The sequence below is a fragment of the Thermobia domestica genome, chromosome 17 (genome assembly GCF_964235325.1).
Source record: "Thermobia domestica chromosome 17, izTheDome1.hap1.1, whole genome shotgun sequence".
NCBI lineage: Eukaryota > Metazoa > Arthropoda > Insecta > Zygentoma > Lepismatidae > Thermobia > Thermobia domestica.
In genome coordinates, this window is record NC_137470.1 from 183,914,292 (window position 1) to 183,941,363 (window position 27,072).

The window sequence follows — 27,072 nt, forward strand, 5'->3', positions numbered from 1 at the left end:
TGAATGCCATAAGGCTATCCATTTATTAATTATAATGTTTCATTTCATTGGGTTCGAAAGACAAAAAAGTCGTGACAGGGCGAGCGGTGATAACTGTCTAACGAATTTTTCTTGTGAATCTTCCATTATGTGATAAAGAGAAATCATTTCCATTGTTAAAGACAGTATTACAAAGCTATTTTCGTAATCACAACGCTTGACCAAATTGTTAAAAAAATATGTTAAAACAATGAAAATAGATTTTTAAATCATGATAATTTTTAAGTGTCGTGATCTAATGAGTCAAGCTGAGGGAAAATGATTCTTATTGTAAACACAAATCGCAAATTAGGAGGAGAAATCTTGAGATATATAAAAAGGCGATACATTTCTACAGACGTTATTCGTTGTTCAGAGATTTGGATTAAAACTGTGTTTATTTGTGTGGTTAGCTTACAATCGATTCGTTATGGGGATACCAAGGGTAAGAAATAGAGAAAACGTATTGCGTAGTATATTTTGTTTTGGTACTACTATTTATTACCAATGATCTACAACTCAGATTATATTAGTTTTGTTCTGGGTTGTATTACAACCATAGTTTTAATTTAATCATATAATTTTGAAACACCTTGTAATGAAGTAAAATTCTACATCGTGTTCCGCCGATTTGTTACTGCTTTAATTTTGTCATTGTGAAAGTGTTAATCGTTGTGCGATTTTCTGTGAGTGAATTTCTGGCTTGTGAGTCATTTGATACCAGCTTCAAACTGAAGTATGCTTGTGTAATAAACACAGTGCAGCGTTTATATGCTTAAGCATTTTCTCGTTTTCATGGAGTGTTCATTTGCAGATATTCAACTTTAAAGACTTTGTTTACTACTATACGAGTATTGCCTCCATTAACTTTCTTCCTTCCTTCCTACGAAAACAAATTGAGTGAATACCAAACTGAACAAAATTATTTACGTCCTGTTTCTACTGTTTCTAAAGACACCATTTTTTGACAGTTTCAAAAAATTCTGAATTAATATCTTGATAATTTTGAAACTCTGTGTGAAGGTTTTGCTCCTTGACACTGCAGAAAGCGAGAGTGTTTTATATCATAACTATTTCAATTTACGTGTGCAAGTGAATAACTGTAATGAAACCAAATTATTCCTTGTTTGTATACGTTGTATCATTAATCTTAATCACTGAAATCTAATCTCGTTCTATCTCTAGATTGTCTTCTATTCTTTATTTCTCGACTGTCATACGCCTTTAAAAAAAATTAAAAATGAAGGCAAACTATCAGAATTAAATTTAGTTTACTAGCTAAGTAGCCCTTCCTAGCTATGTTACAGTAAGTGGGCTAGAACCTGTCTGCGGAGAAACTATTCAGGCGTAGACAGTTATTCAATTGAAACATAACGTATTGTTTAGGCACGTAAATAATATTTATACATACCATTACCTTCTATAACTGAGAAGGTTAAAGACAACCAAAACTTCGGGACCACGGTGGCTCAGTGGTAGAACGCTCACCTCTGGTGTGTGGGGTCTCTGGTTCGAATCCCAGTTAAAATTAAGTGCTTTAACTATGATTTTGATATTAAAAATATCGCTGCTGGCGTTAGTAAGTCACCATTCAGAGAAATATCCCCACATTGATTTCTGTACTAGGGTGTATTGAAAATGCATGTTAATTATGATCTAAGTGTAAATTTCATAAATCGGTGCTCTAAATTACGTTCATCAAGGTTAGTAACTGATATCTTACAAACTAAACAAAACAAGATTAAGCAGCAGAATTTTGTTTCAAGTTTCTAATGTAATTTTAAGTTTGTTCTCACAGTATTTTCATAGAATACTTTGTGTCAAGCACACTTAGGAGCGGATAAAAAATTAAGCGGTCTATTTCAATGACATTTTCTTCGGTTTATACATTGAAGAGAAATAACAAGAGAACGGGGTCCTTGGAGCTTGCCAGGTTCGTCGTTACAATTAAGGTGGCCCTGGTTATATAGGTTTTTTATGATTCATATACAGTAGCCTCGGTGCTGAATGAAACACTAAACTCCAAACCAAGAAAGTAGAAATAGCATTTATGGTATGAGAAACTTGTCCTAGCTCTGACCCTTATTTTCTTCCACAACCATCTTAAAGTATCAACTTGGTAAATTAGCTATTAACTTGAAAAATCACACACATGCATACAGACACATATATGAGTTATTAACAGCAAACACATGTGCGTTACACTTGATGGTATGCTAAATACCGAGATTTCTGTAAAGATAATAATTAAGTAAAAGTTAAAAACATTTTTTTTTCATTATTTAAGAAAAAAAAAACATAAAAGATATGATGTGTGACAACATGTGGACTTTTCTTTTGCAATTCCACATTAATATATCATTGTATGTCGATCATTGCAAACCTCGTTATGAAGTCTGAACACGATATCATTGAAGGGAAACTTTTTTTTCGCATGCGAGTATAAAAAAACACAACTTTTGCAACATCAATTCATTTTGTGAGTGGTAGCTCTCTGTGAACAATATGCACTGTGGTGTTATTGGATTTCGAGAAAGGAAACATTTATCGGTAAAGTAGTGATTCTTTTCTTTTAAGCGTTTTCGTAAACGTCATAAAATTCACTATTCCGGTAACAAAAAATAATCAAGTTAATACCAGTAGAATTTACAGGTTTATCACGTTACAATTGTTAGGACAACACTGAGGGCATTACAATATTTTAATGATAGTACATCAGTTACTGTACACAACTTTTGAACGAAATCGAATTTTCAATTTTCTTCCTTCTCAGTGTTGCCACATTGGTCTACAAGTAGGGTATTGGGCGATTTTTTTTTTTTAAGTTCCCTCTCTACAAAAATTTCAAATTGTGGAACACACTACCTTTTGAGCTACTTCTAAATTCCCTGGAAGCTATAACACTTAAAAATACGATACTTTTTTTTATTTTCATATATAAATTCACAAACCATTATTCGTTTTATACAGTACAATAATAATTTTATTAGTTGGGTAGTTCTATTCGCAATGAACAGTAGTTTTACTAAAAATAACATGTCCAATACTAGTTTAACTCTTGCTTTAATGCTTTTTAATCTTCAGATCTGACAACACTAGACTTTTGTTGAGTTGTTTTCGTTGTTGCAGCATCAATGACCGTGTTGCTGTCTCAGTTAACGCCTACCCCTAGCAGTTGAACGGCGTTGTGTAAACATAAACACTATAAATTTAATTGTGTCACTGCATTATGAGAATTATCATCAATAGTAAGTAAAATAAATACAAATGAAACATCCAAAGTTCTACAAACTTTGTAAAGTGTATCTCAGGGACCACAAATCTGACTTAAGCAAACATTGATCTTGAAAACCAGAAAGGTCGCCCTTTTTTCATCATTAGAGGCTGCTCGTTCACTTCACTCTGCAGTTCTGCTCCTCGGCACGTAGTATGGAGCTTTTCCTAATACACCACCGTCAACAGCCTACAGCTGCGGTAATTTCAACTTCAGGTGCTTCCATTAAATCAATATACATTGTACTACAAATAGTCCAAATCCTCTACTTTTGGAGCACAACCTCGCTACTTTTTGAACTTCAGATCTGACAACACTGTTCCTTGCAATATATAGCTAGAGTGCTTTTCTCAACAGAGTTCGTCAACAGAGTCATTTATTAACATATTTACGAGTAACAATGAAGTTAATGTTGGTAATTCACATCTCGTGTAAAATTTAAAATCCCCTAAATTGTGTATAACTTGCAGAGTAGCATTTTCTTCTCTTTCTTTATTTTTATTTATTATTATTATTATTATTATTATTTGTTTATACAGTAAAACCTGCCTTCAACGGACCCTTTATTAAACGGAAAACTGTCTTAAACGGAAATATTTCACGGTCCCATGAATTTTGGAGTAAAAAACGTGTAAAAGGCCCTTCATTAAGCGGAAACTGTGTTATGCGGACAACGGAAAGTAAAATAAAACTTTAACGGAAAATTCTGAGTTTCAGACTACACGGATTAGAAAATTTTTAAACAACATATAAGAGGGCTAACATATACATTAAACTGTCTGCGATAAATTCTTTGTTCTTTTCTTAAATCTTTATGGACAATGTTGACCTTTGTCAACCACTACTCATATTCAACGGGATTTCACCCCCACAAGCTTCGGCTGGTCCTTTGGAGCATGTCAGCTGTCAGTCTTCTTTGTGTCAGCGTACTTCAGTTCCGCTTGTGTACGACTAGCGGCAGCCGACAAAAATTAGGAGAAAACTGACAAAACAAGGTTCTGGAAAATAGGAATTGACGCAACAAAGCAGGAATTATATATCCCTATCACGTGTCGTAAAAACAAGTAGGAAAGAGTTCAGGGAACTTTCAAAATTCCAGAGGAAGCTTTTCTGTATCCTGAACTATACCGCAGCCAAGCAGCAATGTATACAGAAAATCCTGCTTGACTACTGGGAAAAATAAACAAAACGTTTTTTGTGTATTAATCCGTACAAGGAAGAAGTACTATAATCGGAGAAGTTACGTATACCTATATAGGCCTATATTCTCAGTATATCCGTTATAAGCATTTTTTTAAGGAAAGGTCTACCTCTATTAAGCGGAAACCTGACTTTAACGGAATTTTTTTGCGGGTCCCGCTCCATTCCGCTGAAGACAGGTTTCACTGTAATAGAACGGTATAAAATCTTGTGATCCTACTTACTGGCTAAAGCGAAGTTTATTTCAATCCATTGTAAGCGTTAGTCGAACCTTGCTCTCTTCGTTGTGGCTCAGTTCTAGAGCGTTCACCTAGAGCGTGGGGTCCTTGGTTCGATCCCAGATCGAGAGAAGTGAACTTTGTGGTGGACAAACAGCGTGCGCGTAGGTTTTCTTGGGGGTTGTCACGTTTCTTACCCCTTTCTTCATACCAGCATTCCATTCATTTACCATTATCATCGCCTCTTTTAGCCTAACCGGCATAACCGTGGAAAGTAAAACTTAAAGATTTCATTTCATTTCCTAATTGTAGCAGGAGACAAATATAATGTGTCACGCCTTCCTGGGACGTTATGCATCCACGCTTAAGATTTTTGTAACGTTGGTTGTATAAATAGGGCACGATGATAATTCCTTATAACAAACGTCAAAAATTTTCAGTGCCTCATGCCAGTGTTGCCAAATCTAAAGATTAAAAAGTAGCGAGGTTGAGCTCCAAAAGTAGCGGATTTGAACTATTCGTATTTCAAACGTAAAAATGAGTTATTTTGTAACTATCCACTTTTACATGCCCTTAGCAGTTTAATAGAAAAATGAAATGAAATCTTTGAGTTTTACGTCTCACGGTTATGCCGGTTAGGCTAAGGGAGACGGTGATGATGAGGGATGAGTAAAATGGTGGAATGAAGAAAGCGGGAGGAAACGGGAGAACTCCCAGAAAACCCACGAGCACGGTGTTTGTCCACCACAAAGTTCAATTGGCGGGGGCTGGGATCGAAACCGGGACCCCAAGCAACAGAGGTGAACGCTCTACCACTGAGCCACCGCAGCAGTTTAATAGAAACACATTTATTTGGAAATACGTTTCAGACTTCTGAGATGGCAACAGTCAGGCGGAGACCGTAGTTCCGGACTGTTGACGTTGTTGTTTTGGCAATCTCCATACCACATCAGCAACAGTAGGAATGCGTCCAATGAACTGAGCAGACGATGATAGTATAAAATGAGACACTTTTCTGATTTCTAAGAAGACATGTTTGCTTAAGTTAGTTTTGTGGGCACTAATATATACTTTAGAATGCCTATAGTATGATTTTCATTGATATTTCTCACTTGTTTTTTTTTTTTAATCATTTACTAAATTCTTTATCTGCGAGTGTTATGAATTTGAGAAGATTCTATTGTAGCTCCACTTACTCATCAATTCAATAACATAATTAAATTTCCGATATCCAAGTTTACATAGCCCAATACAAGCGTTAGGCTTAGACATCAACCTAGGCAGCAAGAAGGTAAGTAACACTGCAACAGCGAAATTCAACTAAAGCCTAGTGTTGTCAGATCTGGAGATTAAATATAGTAAAACAAGAATTGAACTAGTGTCGAACATGTTACTTTTAGTAAAACTATTATTCATTTTGAATAGAATACTTAACAATCAAAGCAGAATAAGAAAGTAGCACATTCTTAAGAGTTATAGCCTGCTGATAATTAAAACTAGCCCCCAAAACTAGAGCGTCGGCCAATTTGAAATTTTGGTAGCGAGGACACTTCAAAAATTGCCCCATCTGGTAACACTGAGTCATCTTAATTTGTTTTATAATCACTTGCCTGAAAAAGAGATGTCGCTACATGCGGTATTCTTCTGTATAACTAATTCATTGAGTGATTGCATACATAAATGTTGTATGAAGTTTGACCTGGCTAATGGATAAACTTTTTAAAAAAGCTAAATATAACAAATTAAAACATTCAATTAAGCACGATTATAATCTATAGCCTATACCGGGTCAATAGCTTCAGTGAAACAATTAGATTTAGTGAAAATGGTACACAGTAGTTGCTAATCTCCATTTAAAAACGAAATGTTTCCAATAGTAATTAGTAATATGCACTTGCATTGTTATCTTGACTCCTATTTAAAGCTTCAATACGTGTCAATATTACTCTTTGCTTCTTTAAACAGTAAATAATAACCTTGTTCAAATGTGTCTCTCCAAGCGTAAAAAATGATTGAAGATGAAAGTTGCACTTCTGATAATGAACTTTGTTTAATCGCACGAATAACTTCTCATAATGAAAAGTGAAACCAAAAAGACTCTAGAAAATGGGTAATTGTCTCAGCTCAATTTTTACAATGGATTTTTTTTAAAACGTGATTTCTTTTCGTTTCTTTCTTCTTTTTGGTAATGTATGTGGTCAAGGTGTACTTGCACTTGTTTTCATGTCGTAATTATTATTTAAAAAAAAATTTTAACAATATTTGTGACGACAAAATCTTTAGATGGCATTGTGGTTCGAAAATAAGTTCTTCATTTTTTTTAAATTTTTTTTTGAGAACTTGTATCCAACATATTTTTATTTCAACTCAACATGCATCGTTGGTATCGATTCTGGAGCTCAATTCTGGGATTTTGGACTCTCAAAGTTTTCTTAAGTGTTCCTACGATTTTGATATTTTTGTTTGGACCTTTGGTTGAATATCTGACAACGAAAAACACACGTGAACGTTCTCACAACAAAATATTCAGAAATTGTCTCCAATCACGGCGTTGTATAAAAAAGCAGAAAAGGTATATGGTTTGTACGGTGTTCTTATGTGCATGGGAAGTTTCAAACTTCTTTTTGACGTGTTAAAGGTTATTAACATATCTGAACGTGGATATTTTAAGCTTGGTAATGAGTTCCAAATAAAACATAAAATATAAATATTAGCTTAAATTATTTTTTCACCCAAAAAAACTAAGAGGCCCAGGCTATATCTGCCACTGATCCCACCCACTGCAAGTTGAAGAAAATCATGCAAAAATTTAAGTAGTTTTATTTTTACGTTTCATCGGTATTTCCACTATTGGTTCACTACAACACTCGCAGGCAACTTTTCTCTCTGTGTCATCAATTTTGAGTTTCGCTGTAAAGTTTCTCCCCAAAATCTCCCCATCGCGTGTTGGCACTTCTAATTAACTTAAATATAACATAATCTTTTCTTATGACACTAATGAGGATCAATGCGATATTCTCGATTATTTCATTATAGGTAACCAACACTTCCTAGCTACTGTGCAGGTTGCATAGAAGTTAGGGAATGTTATAGATTTATGCGGAATGTAGATAGCCACCGTTACCCGTGAAGATGTTAACGGATGAGGTTAGTAAACATTTATGAATAAGGAAAAGCTAAATATCTTTTTATTATATGCAACCAATATTTATTTACAGCTGTACAGGTTGCATACACACTAGGGAGTTTGATAGATTTTAAAAGGGATGTTAATAGCAAAAATTAAAGTCAATTTTATCCTGGAAAATGTTAACGGTCTTACTCAAATAAGGAAACTTGACTGAGATAATTTATTTAATAAAATATTCAAAATTTTGCTTTCGTCAAGCATGATTGTAATAAAGTATTATCTAGAGATTGAAGTAAGCTGTAAATATTTAATACTATTAAATGAAGTATTGACAACATGTAAGTATTCATTTTACCAAATATCAACAGTTTGGGCATGAAGTTTATGCATTCCAAATTTCATGACATTTAGACATCTAGCTATTTGAAAGAACTGATATCAGATATTAGTTCGGTTCCCAGTGGAGACACTCGGTCGAAAAAGTGTAAAGGCTTTTAGAAGCCAAAGCCCTGAGTGAGCTTTTCCTGTGTCTTCCTCATTCACACCAGACAAATGCCCGGATAGTACCTAACACACAGGTTCGTTCTTTCCCCAATCCTTTCTTCCTTCCCTTTCCACGGACAGAGTGATCGCCGAGAGACGTGATGGGCTATAGAGGCCGAGGTGACTCAGTGGTAAAATTCACTTCTGGTGCATGAGGTCCTTGGTTCGATCCCAGATCGCTCCAAGTGAGCTTTGTGGTGGACATACACGGTATGTGTGAGTTTTCTTGGGGTTCTCGTGTTAATCCTACTTTCTTCGTTCCACCATTGCATTCATTTCTCATCATCACCGTCTCCCTTAGCCTAGCCTGAATAAACGTGGGACGTAAAACGTAAAGTGACGCTCTAACATAGCCATATATGCCGAAAGCCCAGAAATCTAATGTCTAATCCTAATCCTAACCAGATGTTGGTTCGTTTAGTTATATTTTAAATATTCTATTTTAAAATGTTTACATAACCTATGCCTATTGATTTATCTAAAATAGAAAAAAAAAAATTAAAAAATTACTTAATTCCTAATAAAAGAGTGATTTAATATATATATTATTTTTGAGTTTTGTTACGTCTTAGAAACAAACAAAATTACCCGTGATGCTTAAAAAGAGATATTTCATAACCTTTCACTTTGAGTATGAAGTCATACACTAAGTGGCACCTTGTGTTCAACAACTGTGTTTCGTAAATGACTCCCAAGCTGTTTGTTTGAAACTTATATCTTTAGTTTTGTGCACAATAAACAATTAATTTCAATTTTCTTCAGATTTGAAATGCTGTACTAGTTTTATTAACAACCTTAACTGTAAATTTGTCCTGATGGAATTTGTCACTTGGATTCAATGATACATAACACATTATTGTGAGAAATTGAAAAGAAAAAAGTTTAGGTAGTATTAATTCATAATAAGATACAAAAATGTTTTATTTTTAACCCTTTAGTGGACAGTGCTGCTCTCAAGTGAACAATTGTTTTCTATTGTGCTATTCGTACGAATTATAACTTCAGTGATCATTTAATTGACATTATTGCTTTCACACAATATTCATATACATGATTTTCGGGTCGCTTCTTTACAAACTTCTAACATTCGTCAACAAGGAACAGTCAAATTTAGTATTGTAGAAGCTTTATCTCCTACGTTTCTCGAAAGATCTTTTTTCTTATTTTTTTATTTGTGGTTTTTTGCTCTGTAGGAAAATATTTCAACGAAACTGTTGGTAAATACTGAGAATATTCTTATGATATTTTCCCATAATAGAGCAATGCGGCTCAGTAGCTACACATAAGACCTATTTTATGGCAATTCTGCTATGAAATAAACATCCTGTATTTTTGTAGCCAAAGTACAAAAATACTTTAAAAATTACGGGATTATGATCAGGAAGACACGGTTCGACCATAAAAGCAAACTAAATATTTTAATGGTAATGCTATCAATGCTTGCCCATTAAAGGGTTAAAAAATATATGATGTTTCTGACATAGAGAAGAATTCAATATATTTCTCACACAGTATAATTAATATATTAAAGCATTTGTATGCAATTTCTGTTGGTATTTTTACTATATCACAGGAAACTTACTGAAAATATTTTTGAATATTTTCTTTTCTTTACATTTGTCTCACTGAAGCTTTAATTTTTCTTTAGTCACTAGTTTTCACAATCTTCATCTTCACCAGCCGACAATTAAAATGAAACGTTCGTTATACTAAATATGACATTAACTTAAATTTGTACCCTTCCTATGTTCAATGCAGCAAGTTAATTTCTTGTTCTGCTTTCGTTCTTTAAGATATACAATTGAGTTTCGAAAACCTGCTACAATAAAGTCCCTAATGTGGACGAAAGGATGGCCGAGTTTGTGAGAATGCCGGATTATCAGGAGTAGTGTTAAAAGAATAAGTACGAGTATTTCCTCAGAAAATAGAGTATTGTGCTTTTATGTGTTAGTTGCTTAAGAATACAACAGAGAATAAACTGTCCAATTTACCTTAAACAAAGGAAAAGTGCGTACTTTATGAAGGCATAGAGCTTTTACGATACATGAAATTGAAAATTAATGAATACACTATATAGTAATTTACCTGATAAGACAGACCTAAGAAAAAAAAATCTTGAATGGGTCTTTTTTTTTTTTTTTTTTTGCTTTGCGAGGGTATGGCCGAGTTATTCAGGCTGCCGGGTTATCGAGTGAAGAGTTTTAGGGACTCTGCTGTGATATTAACAGTTTTAAAGGTAATCACACTCTATAACATCAGAGTGATAATTCAAAATATTTAGGAGTGTTATAACGTCTTAGCTGAACTTTGCTTGCCAAAGTTACTTCCAAAGTGAACCGTCAAGATTTATTATATTTGTAGGATCAACTTGTTTTACTAATATTTTCATTTCCAGTAAGTTTCCTCCTAGGTATTGTTGTGAGTTCTGTGTACTTTGCTTAAGAGCAACATGCTAATGTTCTGCGTATTATTTCTGGGTCTTTGAGACAGCTGAAAGGAATAATACAACATCACACAAATGAATTTTTTCTTACTAGAAAAACAAATATTTCATTTAGCACGTTAGTGACTATTGATGCAATTCAAACAGGGGCGTAAATAAGGGCCCCGCAGACCCCGCATTGCGGGGCGGCCTCAAGCTATCAGGGGCCCCCCAAATCGTGAAGCGGGACGTAGAGATGGGCCCCCACTTCACGGTCTGTGGGGAGGTCCCCAAACTTTTAGTCACGCCACTGAATTCAAAGATGTCAATTGTTGTTCATTGTTGTTGAAATAAATTTGACTGTCCATTTACCTTTCAAAATGTCTTTTCTCTGAGTCATAGACTAATTAAAAATTGACCTAACTCGAATCTTGTTTCAAATATTAGTTTGAACCCAGATACTAACATTTCGTGCATACGGTTCATATAATAAAGCATTGAAAAGTGATAGGTGGACAGTTCTTGTTTTCAGTTTTTCTTTCTGAACAACACTGCACGTACAATTGTGATCTCAGACATATAAGGAAGAAAGGATAGTACACTGAGAAAAATCCGTTCTGCGGACAGCGGTATATTGTACAAATATACGGAATCCTCTTGTTTACTATAGAAATCAGTACGGAGCATACGTTGTCCATATGCTACATACGCATTGTCCTCATATGTTACATCATGCAGTCGCAGAATGTCTGACTTCTAACAGTTTTCCGTATATCACGTGCATATACTTATGTTACATTCCTCAGCTATAAGTTATATACGTCCATTTGTATGTGAGATCCTGACCGCCTATATTGTTTCATACGGAAAGTACGTTTAGATGGAACACTTATACGTAAAGTATTATAAAGCATGCTTTTTCAATCATACGTCTGCTGTACGTTGTCTAAAAGCTACAGGAATTACTCATGTAACCTACCTTTTTAAGTACACCACCTACAATTTTTTTCTCAGTGTACTTGTGCATGTTTAGTAGGGTTGATATCAATCTTATTTAAGATACGAAAAATTCACACATTTCCACTTTGAGGAAAATCAAAGATCTCGTTATATGTATAAAAATTTCTCCAAACATTTCCCTGCTTCAAGACTGTTAAAGTTTTTTTTTTTTTTTTTTCACCAAAAATCTATTCACAATATCAAGTTTTCGGTTGCATAATCGATATTTAGCGTCTGTTTTCAACACCGAATTTTATGGTAGACTGGATCTACTGCTACATGTGGAATCTAAAGCCTATTTGGGTTTTACTGAAGGCGTACATTCAGACTTAAGGTACACCAAACCTGGAACACACACACAGAAAGCACTCGCGTTTGCCACTCTACTGTAAAGTGATAGTATCGAACCAATGATATTTTGTTGGTATGATATTTGATATTCTGATATCGACACTAAATTTTCATGTCCCGGCACTTAAAATTCTTGTTGACAACTGTCTTGTTCTATCTCGAAAAAAGCAAAAATCAACGTATTAGTGAAGTCAGCAATGTGGAAGATCTGCTGTTTTTGTAATAGAATATGAGTCGAGCACAAGAAAATTGGCATGTGTAATATGAACTTTAATATGTTTAAGAAAATTATTGTAAATTTATTTTGTTAATACACCAACGATATAATTGTTCTTTGCCTCTTGTGTTGTTCACAAATAAATAAATAAATAAATAAATAAATAAAGAGCCAATTTAATCTTAAACACTCCGTTTTCTTAAAAAAAAAGAGAAAAGAAAACGAAATAAATTATTTGAGCAATGACATTAACCAGAGAAAGTTCCATTGCAATTGAAATACGTAACTAATGATCATTTATTAAATGAAACTGTCAATTAGGACCAATCAACAATTGACCATCAATCTGTTTCTACAATAATGCCTTGTCTCAGTTCCTAGAAACACATAAACAAGAAACAAAAGAACATATGCTGACAAACTGGATTATTATTTAGAAAGATATTGCATTACATTTTAGACAGCAATTGAAAATAAATTCCATTGTTTAAAGCTAACCTGAAGAAAGAAAAAAGTAATTAACTGGAGCGCGAGGCTTGACCAATACTTTTGCGCCTCTGTTGCTGAAATAATGAACATTCGATCATGACATCGTGAGGTTTTCTGTCATATTGAATGAAAACACTAAACATTAGAGAAAATCACGCAATCGTTAGGTGAAAATGCAACGCTCCGAAGACCTATATATAAAATAAATTTTCACAATTGCTAACAGTTTACTGTAGTGGTGCATTTGTAGTCCACTGGAGCAGTGGTCTACCGTGTACAATGCAATACCTCAAGGTAAGGTAGCTGAGCTTTGGTGTGGACACCGCAGATAGGATCAGAATAGTGATTGAATATTATTTTGGTGGTAATTCGGTTGCTAGTGGTACTTTGAACATCGCGTTTTCGGGGTTTTCTCTCATTAGTAGATTGCATTTCAGTTATGATATGCAATATGGAAGTGAAATGAATAGTGACACTGGGACATCAATTATCCACTGTGAATCTGCTGTAGCAAAATCAGAAATTAACCAAGATATCATCCTCTTTTAAATTTGTTCCGTAATGTACAAATCAACAATGATCCGGTATGAAGCAACTAGTATCAGTGCATCGTTATTTGAATGAACATCCAGCAACTGTATAAGAAATTAGACACATTTTCTTTAAATCTCCCTTTTGATGTAACTAATATTTTTAAGTGATATTCGTAATACTTTCAAGTTTTGATTTCAGTGCGTTGAGTTTTCGTGTTTGGCGGAACAGAACAAACTATTAACGTGCTAGGCCTTAACGTGGACTTGAATTTGATGCACTAGGTGCATGCACAGACTATCATCCAAGATAGGCCTCAAAGTATAGGTCGTTCCCCACCAAACTATTTTACCTTAACTAGGCTGGTTTCCAGAACTATATTACCAGTTTCAATTGCTTCAGTAGACTTTGTACACTAAGAACTCAAACAAATTAGTAGTATTAGCAATGAAAATACTTGAAAATGTTTAGTAAGATGCATGATAAGACGAGGAAAACTTGTAGTATATTTCTTTTACATTTGGTATTATTATTATTATTATTATATGCCTTCTATGAAACAAACTAGTGCTTTATTAGCTGTTGTTCATGTGGTTTGAATTGTACTTTACGTTATAGAAGTGAGTATATATGCTAAATTAAATTTACTAGTATTGTGTATCACGTAATTCAATTTTCACACAGGAAATACAGTGGTTTAATGGTGGAGCTCTTACCTCTGGTGTGTGGTATCTCTAGTTCGATCCCCGCTGAAGTAAGTTTGTAACGGACAATATCGTGTCCGTAGGTTTTCTCAGGTTACTTCCGTTTCCTCATTCCACCAATTCTTCCATCATCATTCACTTTGCCTTAATTATTCGTCTCCCTTAGCTCATAGGACATAATCGTGGGGAATCAAACTTACAGATTTCATTTCATTTCAAAAGGACAGTTAAATAGGAAAAGTTCCATCTTAAAAATAAACCAATTCCTTCTAGAATTTGTTCAAAACTGAAAGAAACTAAGTCATGTTCATTATTAAAATCGTGAACCAGGTTACACACAAAATAATTATATTATTAATTAGTATTTCTTTATTATTTTCGAGCAAACAAAGATAGAAGAAAGTATGGTAAACATTAAAAACAAAATCAAATTCGAGATTTCAACAGATTTACACATTTCATTACTTCTACATGACGAAAAAGAAATGTTTGAATATATGTGTGTGTGTTCATTCAGTCATTCACCCGTCCTAGCATATGTACATTCCGGAAGAATGAATACCGTTTTATGTAACCCCATTAAATTTTAAACGTACGTTTCTTGTAAGACTTTCGAGCTTTTGTTCCCAAAATCCCCCGAAATAAAGATAGTTTACTAGGGGGCGAAACTTAAAAATAAATAAAAAATCTCAAATACAGCTCTAACGGTTGTGTTTATATTCCATGAACTAGTATTAACATCCTAGTAACATGATGCAAGTCATATTTTGGAGAATATTCAAAGGCAATAGCCTATTCTAAGGATGTGATTTTTTTAATTAATCTTATTGAGAATGATTCAAGTAATTTTGCTTACTTCGTAAATAAATGCTTCATTATGTCCTACAATATTGTCTTGAAAGAAATTCACACGAATGTATTAATTATTCTTATTCAGGCTATATGTTTTGAACATTTTCGCAGCAATTCCTTAATCGATTTAGCTCATATTTCGTAAATAAATTCCTCAGTAATAATGAGCAGCATGAATTAATTTAATTTTAAAAATGGAAAGGAAATTTAGTGCGGTGGTCCGTACTTTTTTATTTTCTGACAAACCCTGGTAGTTATAATAATCTGTTCAACAATCTTCTAACTTGTAATTGTTTACATTCAGACATGATACTGAAGTTAATTGTTATGTTTTTCAATATTATTACAAGTAACAAATAATAATAATAATAATAAACAATATTAGTAATAAAACATATATACCATGCTATGGAACGAATTGGCAATTTTGGTTCCGATCGTTTTATTACTATTAATATTTTCTCATTACCAAATTATTTATTAATGTGATATTTGAAGGCAAGGATAATATAAATTAGAGCCCTTGCCTTCGTGCCAAGGTATTGTTATAAAATATAAATTATGAACTAACTAAATACTTACTAAACGAAGAACACTTAAATCGCAGAAACTATGACGTTTAATAATCATTAAAACGAATGTGCGTGATGGTTCAGCAGTAGCCTGCTATCATCCTTTGTTAGGTCCAAGGTCATGCAAGGTTATTGTGAACAACATTATATTCATGGGTTTTCTCGGTGTTCTCCCGTTTCCTCCTACATTATCATCTGATTAAATGTAAGTAGTATATGCGTAAAGAATAGTATATCTTAGAAAATACAACAAATAATAGATATAATCTGCTGGTTAGCAGTGCATTTTGTTACATACAATACGCAAGTAAATAACAATTTATTCCAGAAAAGTAACAACTCTCAATTATTATTGGCAACAAATTACATTCCTTTGAGCACTACAAATGTTCTTTAATTAGTAGTATATTTCCCTTTCAAAAATACTGCAAAACATGCTATTTTTATCGACTCAATGTGATCTTCCAATAGTTATATGTTTTATATTTGGATACTATTTTAGTTAAATAGTAATTAAATTTAACCTTAAAGATAATTTAGGCTAGACCTATATCTCATTAATCATAATATGCACTCTTCTTTTGCTTGAGTCATAATAAAGAGCCTAATGTGAATATATTTCAGCTCAATAAGTGTTTATGGTTCTCGTACATAACCTATTTTTATGTTCATGAAGAAATTCGTTTCATATCCCATTGATATACATTGTAGAGTCATCATCAACATCATTATAGGTATTCTGCCAGTATTGGCATGTCACTTGCCGCAACTGAGATGCTTCTATGCTCCGCGGTCTTCCGCTAACCTCTTCGTCTTCACGTACGATTTTTATGTTTTCATAACGTCCATTAATTTTAATCGCCTTCGCCCCCTCTCGCTCTTTCCAGCCGCCATACCCTCTAGCACGTCCCTCATGATATAGTTCCGTCTTAGGCAATGTCCTAACGAGTTCGTCTTTCTCTACTTACTAACATTTAAAATTGTCCTTTTCTCCCTTATAATTTCTACCACCCTCTCATTCGTTTTCCGCTCGACGTAACTAATTATTCCATTCTTCTCCATAAGAACATTTCTAAAACTTCCAGTTGTTTAATCACCTTTGTGTAATGTCCATGTTTCTGCTTTAAGCAGTGCAATACTCCACACGAAACCTTTTATGAGTTTTTTTTTTTTCTCAACTCTTTCTTCAAGGTCCCGCAAAATAGTATTTTCTTCCTCCTAAAGGTTGATTTCGTCATTCCTATCCTGGTTTTTATTACACGGTCATACTTCATATCATCACTAATAAATATTATCCAGATATCGAGAACTAGTTATCTGCTCTATTTTCTCCTCTCCTAAGTCTATATTTGACACCGATATGTTCGTTCCAATCACCATTTCTTTTGTCCTTCTAACATTTATTTTCATCCCATAGCCCTTTCTCAAGTTTTCAAACATCTTACTGATTTTCTCTTCAGATTAGAAGGTAAATGGGATAAATATTAATGTATACAAGTAATAATGGAATAATTGTTGGGATGACAATGCGGGAGGAAACACGATAACCTCGAAAAATCCATGGTCATGGTGTTCACTGCTATAAACTAATTCGGTCTGGGATAGAACCACGAACTCCTCTACCATTGCATCGCTGTATACCTCCTGCAATGACAAAAATATTGTCAAATTGCTAAAGAAAATGTTTATCCTACGTAAGTGAAAATGTCTAACAAGAAACAGGGTGCAGTAAGTCCTTGGTAGAGCGTCCACCTCTGATTTGAAGGTGACTTAGTTCTTTCCTAGTGGCATGTATACGATGTCTTTTGGTTATCATGAAGTTTTATTGTACCTTGACCTAATGTCTTTATATTCAATCAATCCATCCAAACCAACAGCAATTAGAACAACAACAGAGCTCCTTCGTGGTTAAGCGATTAGCGTACGCGCCTTTGGCGTGGAAGACCCCAGTTTGATTCCCGGCGGGAGCTCATGTGGTTCGCATTCCACGATAATCTGTAGGTTCCGTCTCATATAGCCTCGCTGCTGGAAGGGACGTTATCAACAACAACAAAAACTGTGAGAACTTTTCCATGCACTTAAGGGTACCGTATAAACTTTATATCCTTTTAATCAGAACTTTGTTAATTATACGATTTCGTTGTGCTCGAACTTCCCAATTCTGAGTGGACTACTTCAAGTTTAGGAATTCTAGACATTACACATCTGATTAATTATAAAACATAACCACTAAATTAATTCAGTCTAATTCTTGCTGTCTCTACAATCATCCAGCAAGTTCGTGTTAAGGTATAATATTGACAAACTAAAGGAAAATTAGTCACGATATCATGACGAAAAGTGTGGTTATTTTTCCAACCAAGGCGATATTTCTCATGTTTTACTAATACGCTCGCAGTTTAATTGTATCTTTATCTGCAATCATCAGTTTCTTCTTTCGTCCTAAGGCAATGCTTTCTTCCAAATAAATAAATTAATCTGATGATTTTCACAACCACACTTGGTCAAGGATGCGCAACGTGTTGAACACTCATGATATCTAATTACAAGTATAATCAATTTGCTGCGTTTAATAAACCTACTTAAATTTAACTTATTTTAGTAGTTTCGTTTCATGTTCACGATTGTTTTGCTTCTGTGGTCATTATGGATCAGTTTTAAGGTACATATCGTTAAATTATATGATTCCCAATGTGACTCTAGCGTTTGTGTGCTTTATGTGTTTGCTTTCTCTAACAAATTTCTTTCTAGCCTTTATGTTCTTTATGCATTTGGATTCTCCAACTAATTTGATTCTAGCCTTTTTTGTGTGCTTTATGTGTTTGCTTTCTCGAACGAATTTGATACTAGCTTTCGTGTGCTTTATTTATTTGCTTTCTCCAACGAAGTTAATTCTAGCCTTTGTGTGCTTCATGTATGTGCTTTCTCAAACTAATTTGATTCTAGCCTGGGGCCGTGGTGGCTTAGTGGTAGAGTATTCACCTCTAGTGTATGGAGTCCTTGGTTCGATCCCAGCTCTTGCCAATTGAACTTTGTGCTGGACAAACACCGTGTGTATAGATTTTCTCGGGCTTCTCCCGTTTCCTCCCGCTTTCTTCATTCCATCATTTAACTCATTTCTTATCATCACCGTCTGCTTTAGCCTGACCGGCATAACTGTTGAACGTAAAATATAAGATTTCATTTCATTTCATTTTTGATTCTAGCTTGTATGTGCTTTGTGTGTTTGGTTTGTTAAACGAATTTGACTCTAGCCTTTGTATGCTTTATGTGTATATTTTAACGAATTTGATTCTAGCTTTTGTGTGCTTTATACATTTGCTTTCCCCAACGAATTTGATTCTAGTCTTTCTGTATGTTCTAGTGATTAACCAAGTATATCGCACAACTTACTTTTCCAAACAAAGTTTAGGAGAATAGTTTAATCAAAATATTAAAAGAACTAAAGATTCCAACACGAAAACAATTGTATAACCAAATTCACTTCTTTTAATCTAGTCAGTTCTCACAAAACAATGAACTGTTCATCTTTAATTGTAAAGCATTAACTGAAATATCTAGAATGAAATTGTACAGGGTTTTCCCAGAGAAGCAGGAGTTGTACAGGCAGTTTTAAGGTACAGAAGGGTGCATCCCTAACCAACTGAATCTCCCGACATTAATGGCCTTCAAAAGCATGCAAGTTATTGAAACACAATATTACATCTATCTTTGGTACATTAAAAGTATCAAATGAAGATCAAATATTGGTTTTAATTTAGTTATTTTAACACAAGTTCTTTATTTTTGTGTTTTTACAGATCCTATCCTTATGCATCGCTCTGATAGCAGCTTCTGTGGATTGTCACAGAGTGTGAGTAACATATTACATACATTTTTAATATTATTTGACGCCTTCAAATCTTGTTTCCTTTTAAAGTGGCATATTTTTTAGAAATATCGTAAGATTGATTTGGCAAATTTCAGATTGTTGTTGCTCTAGCAAGATACAAAAAAAAAGCATTGTCACATGCTTCCCCTTATATAATGCATTAACCAGTTATACACTGCTAGAATGTTTTGGCAAATGTGCACTCGAGCGTTCACAAAAATGTACCGTATACCCAACTCTCCCTTGCATAGCTGATTTAAAGTGAGAATAAGCTAAACAAGAAAAATATTAGACGGGTATGGGCCCCATTATGTCCGTTTGTAACTTAGCACATAATTGAGATGTGTTTTTGTAGGTGTAGCCTACATAATGAAGACAGCATTTCAGTAGAAGATAGAGTGATTAGATATATACTATTTGTAGATGATATGGCGCTTGTTGCAGAATCTGAAGAGAAAATCAATCAGCTGTTAGAAAACTTGAGGAAGGGCTGTGAAGAATATGGGATGAAAAAAAAAACTGTTAGAAAGACAAGAGCCATGCTGATTGGAACAAAACTGTCGGTGCCAAATATAGAAGTAGGTGGGGAAAAATATTATGGGTGACTAGCTTTCGATACCTGAGCAGTGTTATTAGTGATTATATGAAGTGAAACAAAAGCAAGGATAGGAAGAAACAAAAGAAGCCTTTAGTAGAAAGAAAGGACTATTTTGTGGGGCCTTGAATAAAGACTTGAGAAAAAAAAAAAACTTACAAAATGCTTCGTGTGGAGTATTGTACTGTATTGGGTAGAAACATGGACATTACACAAAAATGAAAAACGACTGGAAGCTTTCGGAGTGTAGGTGAGGACAAGAATGGAGAGAATTAGTTGAGTCGAGCGGAAAACGAATGAGAGGTTGTTAGGATTGGTAGGGGAGAAAAGAACAATTTCGGATATTACTGTATTAAGAATAGGAAGAGAAACTGGTTGGAGCATTGGCTAAGAAGGAACTATATCGCGAGGAACGTGCTAGAGGGTATGGTAGCAAGAAAGAGAGAGGGGGCGAAGGAGACTACAATTAATAAACGATATCAAAACCAACAAATCGTACGTGAAGACGAAGAGGTTAGCAGAAGACCATGGGGAACAGAAGCTTCTCATTTGCGCCAAGTGTCCTGCCAATAATGGCAGAATACCTATAATAATGGTGGAGATGATGGGGAGTATGTGTGTATTTTAAAACGGATTGCTTTTTCTTCAAATACTTTTCGATAATATTTGTTCTAGCATGTTATTTATAATGTTTTTTAAGTAATTAGTAATATTACATTCTAACAGTATATGGTGAAATGTCGTATTCATCCTTCTGCATTGTACTTTGCATAGGTACAATAAACATCAAAGGTTCCGCCGGGACTACAGACTATTAAAGTAAGCCTATCCCTCATAACAAAATAATTATTGGCGAATATTGTGCAATTTATCTGCTTTGAATATCTTCGACTGTTGTCTTTTAAAACATATATATTTTTCACAACATTTTAAGTAATCAATTGCATTCAAGTAAGGAATTATCTTACTGTTCTCAATATATTTTGAAATTTAGACATGTTAGGAATTTTAAATAATAATAGAAACATTTCTTTTGTATTTAACTTAAAGACGAAATCTTGGTAATAACTTAAATTGTTGGTGGTAATAATTTACACCCTAGACGTATTATTATAAGTTGAGTAAAAATGTATTTTGTTTTATATAGTGTTTAAAATGTAACTTTCAATTCCTAATAGAACACACTATTTTCTACTTCTTTACTATTTGAAGTGTTAGCATAGAGCCTCTTGGAAACATGCTAATTTATTAATAGCATATGAAGTAACGTTGCCTGGTATCGAATAGAGACAGTACTAGAGAATATTATTGATAAAAAAAAACTTTTCAAACGTAGAAACGTCATTATCTTACTTGAGTCTTGTGTTTTGTATCATTTGAATAGCTAAACATTAAAAAAATCATTTTGAAACAGATTATGAAGTAAAAATAATAAGTTTTCAAATGCTCATGTTTAGCAGGAACGAAATTTACTTCAATATGATTCATAAAACTTATTTTATATTTTCAGAAAAATTGTGCGGATCCATCTCCCAAAGTCTCCTTATAGAAATTATTACAATGCTCCCAATCCATTCCCACAACATCTCTTAGACATATACAAGAACCATTACACTCAACCATACATCTATCACGGGAAAGGTTTTGACGAAAATGATCTTAAGCACGACTTCGCTGGGGGTCTAAGACATCAGCCGTATGAAGTACTTACAAGCAAGGACCTTGTTGGAAAAATACAAGAAATGCATGGTCAAATCAAAGAGCTCCACGGTCGCATTCGTGAGTTACAAGACATTAAGGATGTGATATCAAGTGATGGTCGCGGAAAGGCACCAGGTAGTGAAACAACAAGTGGTACTTATGATGGCCAAGACTATGGGCAATATGGAAGCGGTTTCTACGAGACTTCAGCTTCAGAAAATCTAAACAGTCCTAACAAGAAACCATTAGAAGCTTATGAAGGAACTTACAACAGCAGCAAATTGAAGGATGGTGAATTGAATCCTAGTGAATCCAAGCAAGTGCATCAACCTGCTCAAGACAATGACTCGGATTACTCATATTCCTACGGATACACAACGTACAATGATTATAACGATTACGCTGGGCAGGAAGCTAGTGAAAGTAAACAAGTTTTGACCACTTTTCCAAAACCTTACGAAGCTACTAACGATAGATTCAAAATCCTCAGCAATGCTCATAAGACACCAGAACACATCATAAAAGCAATCGATTTCTTTAAGCAAGTGCATTTTCCTAGTGCACTTGATGAAGTAGGTTACTCAAACCGCAAGCGCAGTTCTGGATACGGCAAAAGAGGAATAAGTGAGCCTGCTGAAGGACACTCAAGGGATGGAAAAAAGAAGTACAGAGGTTATTCTAAATTTAGTAAATCCAAAGCTACCGCTGATGATTTAACAGATGTCACTTCAGATGAAGATGAAACATATGAACCAAAAGATCAATCAGCTGAAGAATCAAAGTATGTAAAACATGAAGATGGTAGCAAGAAAACAAAGCACAGTAGCAAGAAGTACAAGCACGATCACGACAGTCAACATCATCACCATCATCACAGTCATCATCACAATGACAAAAAGAACCGCCATTCTCATCACAACCATGGAGAAGAAACCAAGTTGAGCGGTGACTATGATGACCTTCACACAGCCGAAACAAAACACTCTCAAGTATCTTACCACAAACATCCCAAGGAGGGGTCAACAAAGAAACACAAAGGCCGACATAACCACCATTCAGAAAGCAGTTCAGATGAAGGATCATTTGAAGAAGGTGTTTGGGAACCAGAGGAATCATTAAAATGGCCAGAATGGCTTTAGCAGTAATTTATCCGAATCTTCATCTTCAGCGTGTAAGTCACACTTTCAATTTTCACTTTAACATGGTTAAATTTCGGAGTGTATCGTGGACTAAGGAAGGGTTGAAAATGTTCACCTGCTACCTGGTAATTCATTTCACTTTATACTAAGAAATGCATGTTTGTCTTTAGACTGTAATATCTTTGAAGAAAAGTGTTCCAATATGTTCCGTAATAAAAAGAGTGAATATTAAAAATAGTAAATATGTAAAAATAAGTATGGGTGTATTCAGCTCTTCCTTAGTCTACGGAGGTTAATCTAAGTGCACTATAGTGATCGCAAAGAGTCGTGAAGCTTGACCTACATCTACCAAATAGGACTCGAGGGTGTGTTCCGGTCGTCAACTCCCAGCCATGAAATTTTGCCAGTGTAGTCTCGCGCTATACGAAGAACATGTAATAAGGATGTAGTGTTGTTGGATTGCCCCGTAACTCCGTCTTCTTATTTTTTCTGCTTATTCTTGTAGTTGGTTTATATTTTAACTCTTATTATTGTTACAGTTTAATTCAAATAATTGTTACCGCTAGTGTTATAGTTCTTCAAGTGTTTTTACTTTTGTTTTTTTTCAATCACAAAGTCTTCAGTGCTTGGCAACACTGTTGGAGCACTTCTTCTACTTGATGTTTTGTTTTCGGAAGGCAACTTTACAAATCGTACCGAAATCTTCCGATGTATCATACGTGATACGAAACAGTTCTATGGTAAGTATAGAATTCGGGCTTCACGACTCGTTGTGATTACCATAGTGAGTGAACTACTTAACATCTTAAGTGAATAGCGTTCTCACAATTAGTTCAACTGGCCAGGATCATACAACAAAGTGTAAAATAAACTTTCATATTGTTTCGATGTAAAATACATGTTGTCTGAGCTTGTTTTTGATTGCCGCAGTGTAGCCAATCTTGCGTCACTACCACTAAATTGTCCGAAAGTGCCTGTACCCTCAAAACTAGACACTTCGCAGCAATCACTTTTCTTTTTATTTAATAGGGGGGGGGGGACATGACGGCGAAGTTCGTTGGTTTTCTCACGGAACATTTTTTTTTTTTTTTTTTTTTTTTGTATATGTATATTCTTGGGACAAATGTTAGTCAAATCATTCGAAAGGTTTGGCTTACATCATCAATACGTTCATCTTGATTTGGAGTCCGTTCAGCACCAACGATGAATCCACAGCTTAGAGTAAGATTCAAACCACATGAGTATAACCGGGAATCAAAACCGGGTCTCCCACGTCAAAGATACGTAAGCTAATCACATAGCCACAAGGGAGTGTTCATGTGTATGTCGAACATAGATCAAAAGTAGTACTCATTAAAAGCGTTCTACTCGAAAGTCCTTTGTATGGCATGTCAACTTTTAAGCTATAGATTCTTTTTACAGTGTCTACTAAAGATCAAAGCTAATGGCACACTAAACTCATGAAACGAACCTGTGCTATAGACAATTTATAGAATAAACACAATTATTTGTTCTTCAGCAGTAACTCACATGACCTGGGGACTAAACCAGAAAACGTTAAACCTCTAAGTCCGTAAGCAAGTAAAATATTACGTCTCCATTCTGCAATAAATTCATATTAATTATATCTTAACTATTCTACTAATGTATCTGCATATAATAATATTACTCAAAATGGGGTTTCTTGTGAACACACATCGTATGCATAGGCTTCTCTGATTTCTTCCGTTTCACCTCACTTTTTCACACCACCATATCATTAATTATATCGTTACCGTATCCCTTAGCTTCGGTGAATGATTGTAGGGCGTTAAACTTTTGTCTTCTTGGCGGGATTTTGATTTAATCTATATCTGCTACACATTTTGGTGGATTTCGAACCCTAATCTGGTAGAACTCGTAAAACCTGTTTATTTGCTAAGTTGTAATAAAGACAGGTGGAGTTCAGGTGTTTGTGATAAATTCTACAGGTGGCGCTTTTGTTTTTCCTCTGAGTAGTTAAATTAGAACATCCAGAACAGAGGTCAATCGTCTTAAGTAGATGTAGATATTCAAATATTTATTGCAGACTTTTTTACCTCAAGCCCCAAAATGGTTTTAAAATTTTCAAGTTATATTTTTTTCTGTCTTTAAATTAACATTTTTTGGTGCTAATCGTATAATTTGTCTTGCTGTAAATGCTTTTTGAAGGCTTTGATATTAGTGATTACAAAGAGATATCGTGCGGTTTACGAAGACATAATCGCAGAAATATTTGTTCCACTGAATCGTATACATGTGTATGAAGAGAATGTACTTGATAAAAGTAACGATATTTTTTAAAAGGATAAAGAAACGCAGTTTCACTTTCGTTTTCTGCTAAATGATTGCGTGACACTAATGAAACCTCAATGCTTACTAACCATGATTTAAACAATACTTAATAACACACTTTCTTATTATATATATTTTTTGTCGTTTCAGAATTGCAGTCATGAGGCAAACCGACCCCTGTCACTCCATTATCACTTCGTGAGGCGCTTGTGCTATTTATTGCGTCTTATACATGGAGCTGTGTATTTGTATTAGCTAATAAATATCAAGTGCTTCCATTATTTATATGTAACATAAACATTCGCATTTTAAGAATATATTGTTATTACTATTGTTTTCTATATTGTTTGGCTTTTATTTTTCCCTCGTAATGTGCGAGGGTGATTCAGAACATAATCCTTCCAACATGATACATTTATTTATTTGTATTTGACTTATAACACCGATAAAAGCATCGGTGGAAAGCTTGCAATGTCAGCTACAAATGGTGGTATAATTTTTCAACATAGTTCCCATTAGGGCAACACACTTACTCCAAAGTGAAACAAGGTTTCTCATGCCGTCGGAGAAGAACTGTAGTGGCTGCTAGATACACTATTGCCAAACAGCTGCTTCCAACTCCTCTCACAACTTCAGCATTGGCCTTAAAGTGATCCTCAAGTTTGGGGAAAAGCCAAAATTCGCAGGGCGCAAGATCCGGACTATAGGCAGGACGAATCACAATGTCAGCAACATTTTGCCAACAGATGGGACAACTTTAATTTCTTTTCCGGAGGAGGTGACGTGTGGCGGTTCTCCATCGACTGACGCTTTGTTTCCGGGTCCTAATTGTGTATCCACGACCCATCGCTGGCGATGAATGTTCCTGGGTACACAATCTTTCGCAGTCAGAAATTCAATGGCAGCCCTCTGTTCAACCGAAAGTCACTACTGGATGCCAAGGATTGCTCCATTACTATGGAACGAAGAGAGATAGGAAGGAAAAACAAGTGGCATTCTGTAGTTTAAGCATCAGTACGTTAATGATAAACAGTTCAGAATGTTTGCGGTACTATTGGCCAAGTAGTGGGCTTGGAGGCTTTACTTTCTGAATCACCCATATGTAAATTACCCAGTGAAGATTTAAAAAAAAAATTGATGTGTTACTGAAACGAAAATCTTTGTGCAAGGCTAATAGAAAGAAATTTTTGCACCTGATTACCTGATATATATAGCACCTGATATATATAGCGAAAGGGACATTTCACCTAATGGTACATACTGAATACATACCAAATAACAGGCATTGTTGTACATAGGAACAATACTAAATCTAAACATATCGATTGTTTACCAAGACTAATATATTTGAGACAAAGTAAAGGAGAAAATGCAGATACACATAAATCATAACCTGCTTCTTCTTCCCCATTGATATACAGGGTGATTCTTTACAGGGTTTACAACTTCAATCAGTTATAATTCTTTATTGGAACCACAAAGAGGCTTGGTTTATGTCATTGTACTGCAAAACACTTCAAGTATGACTCACATAGTGAGTAGATGCAGAGTTGACCACATGCGGCGCCACCGGGCAGTCGTTGAAAATGGAGACTTTCTGTTGTTCGGAAAGAGCTAAGTGCGTGTTTTGTGCGAAGAAACGAAATCAACAATAAGTGTACAGCGTAAGCTACGCACACAGTACGGCAAGGTACTACCCAGCAGACCAACAGTGTTCAAATGGCACCAGACATTTGTTGAAACAGGTTGTTCTCTGCGGCACACAAAGGCTACAGGGCGCTCACCCGTGACCGACGATGTGGTGGAAGCAGTTACGGAGAGTTTTTTCTGCTAACTAACTAACTAACTAACTCTATGGCCTATGGAACCCGGAGGTTCAATGCCGCGTTCACAAAAGCTCTCCACTGACTTCTATCCTTAGCTAACTGCATCC

The 27,072-nt window shown here is 34.8% G+C and overlaps 1 protein-coding gene across 2 annotated transcripts; it reads left to right on the plus strand.

Annotated features, from left to right (window-relative positions):
* The first annotated feature begins 402 nt into the window (after positions 1-402).
* LOC145673858 (uncharacterized) lies at positions 403-25,439 on the plus strand. Of its 2 annotated transcripts, none has more exons than XM_081743637.1 (4): positions 403-463; positions 19,321-19,373; positions 21,497-22,858; positions 25,290-25,439. In XM_081743637.1, exons 1-3 carry the CDS (start codon positions 449-451, stop codon positions 22,824-22,826), a joined length of 1,398 nt encoding a protein of 465 aa, XP_081599763.1. In that variant the 5' UTR covers positions 403-448; the 3' UTR covers positions 22,827-22,858; positions 25,290-25,439. The 2 variants fall into 2 exon arrangements, with proteins under 2 accessions (XP_081599763.1, XP_081599762.1); XM_081743636.1 differs by lacking the exon at positions 403-463 and adding an exon at positions 13,106-13,155.
* Positions 25,440-27,072: the final 1,633 nt, after the last annotated feature.

Bases quoted from the DNA above. Each gene is read 5' to 3' on its own strand.
- LOC145673858 (XM_081743637.1), top strand. The intron at 19,374-21,496 runs GTGAGTAACATA...TTATATTTTCAG, and splicing joins TCTGTGGATTGTCACAGAGT to AAAAATTGTGCGGATCCATC.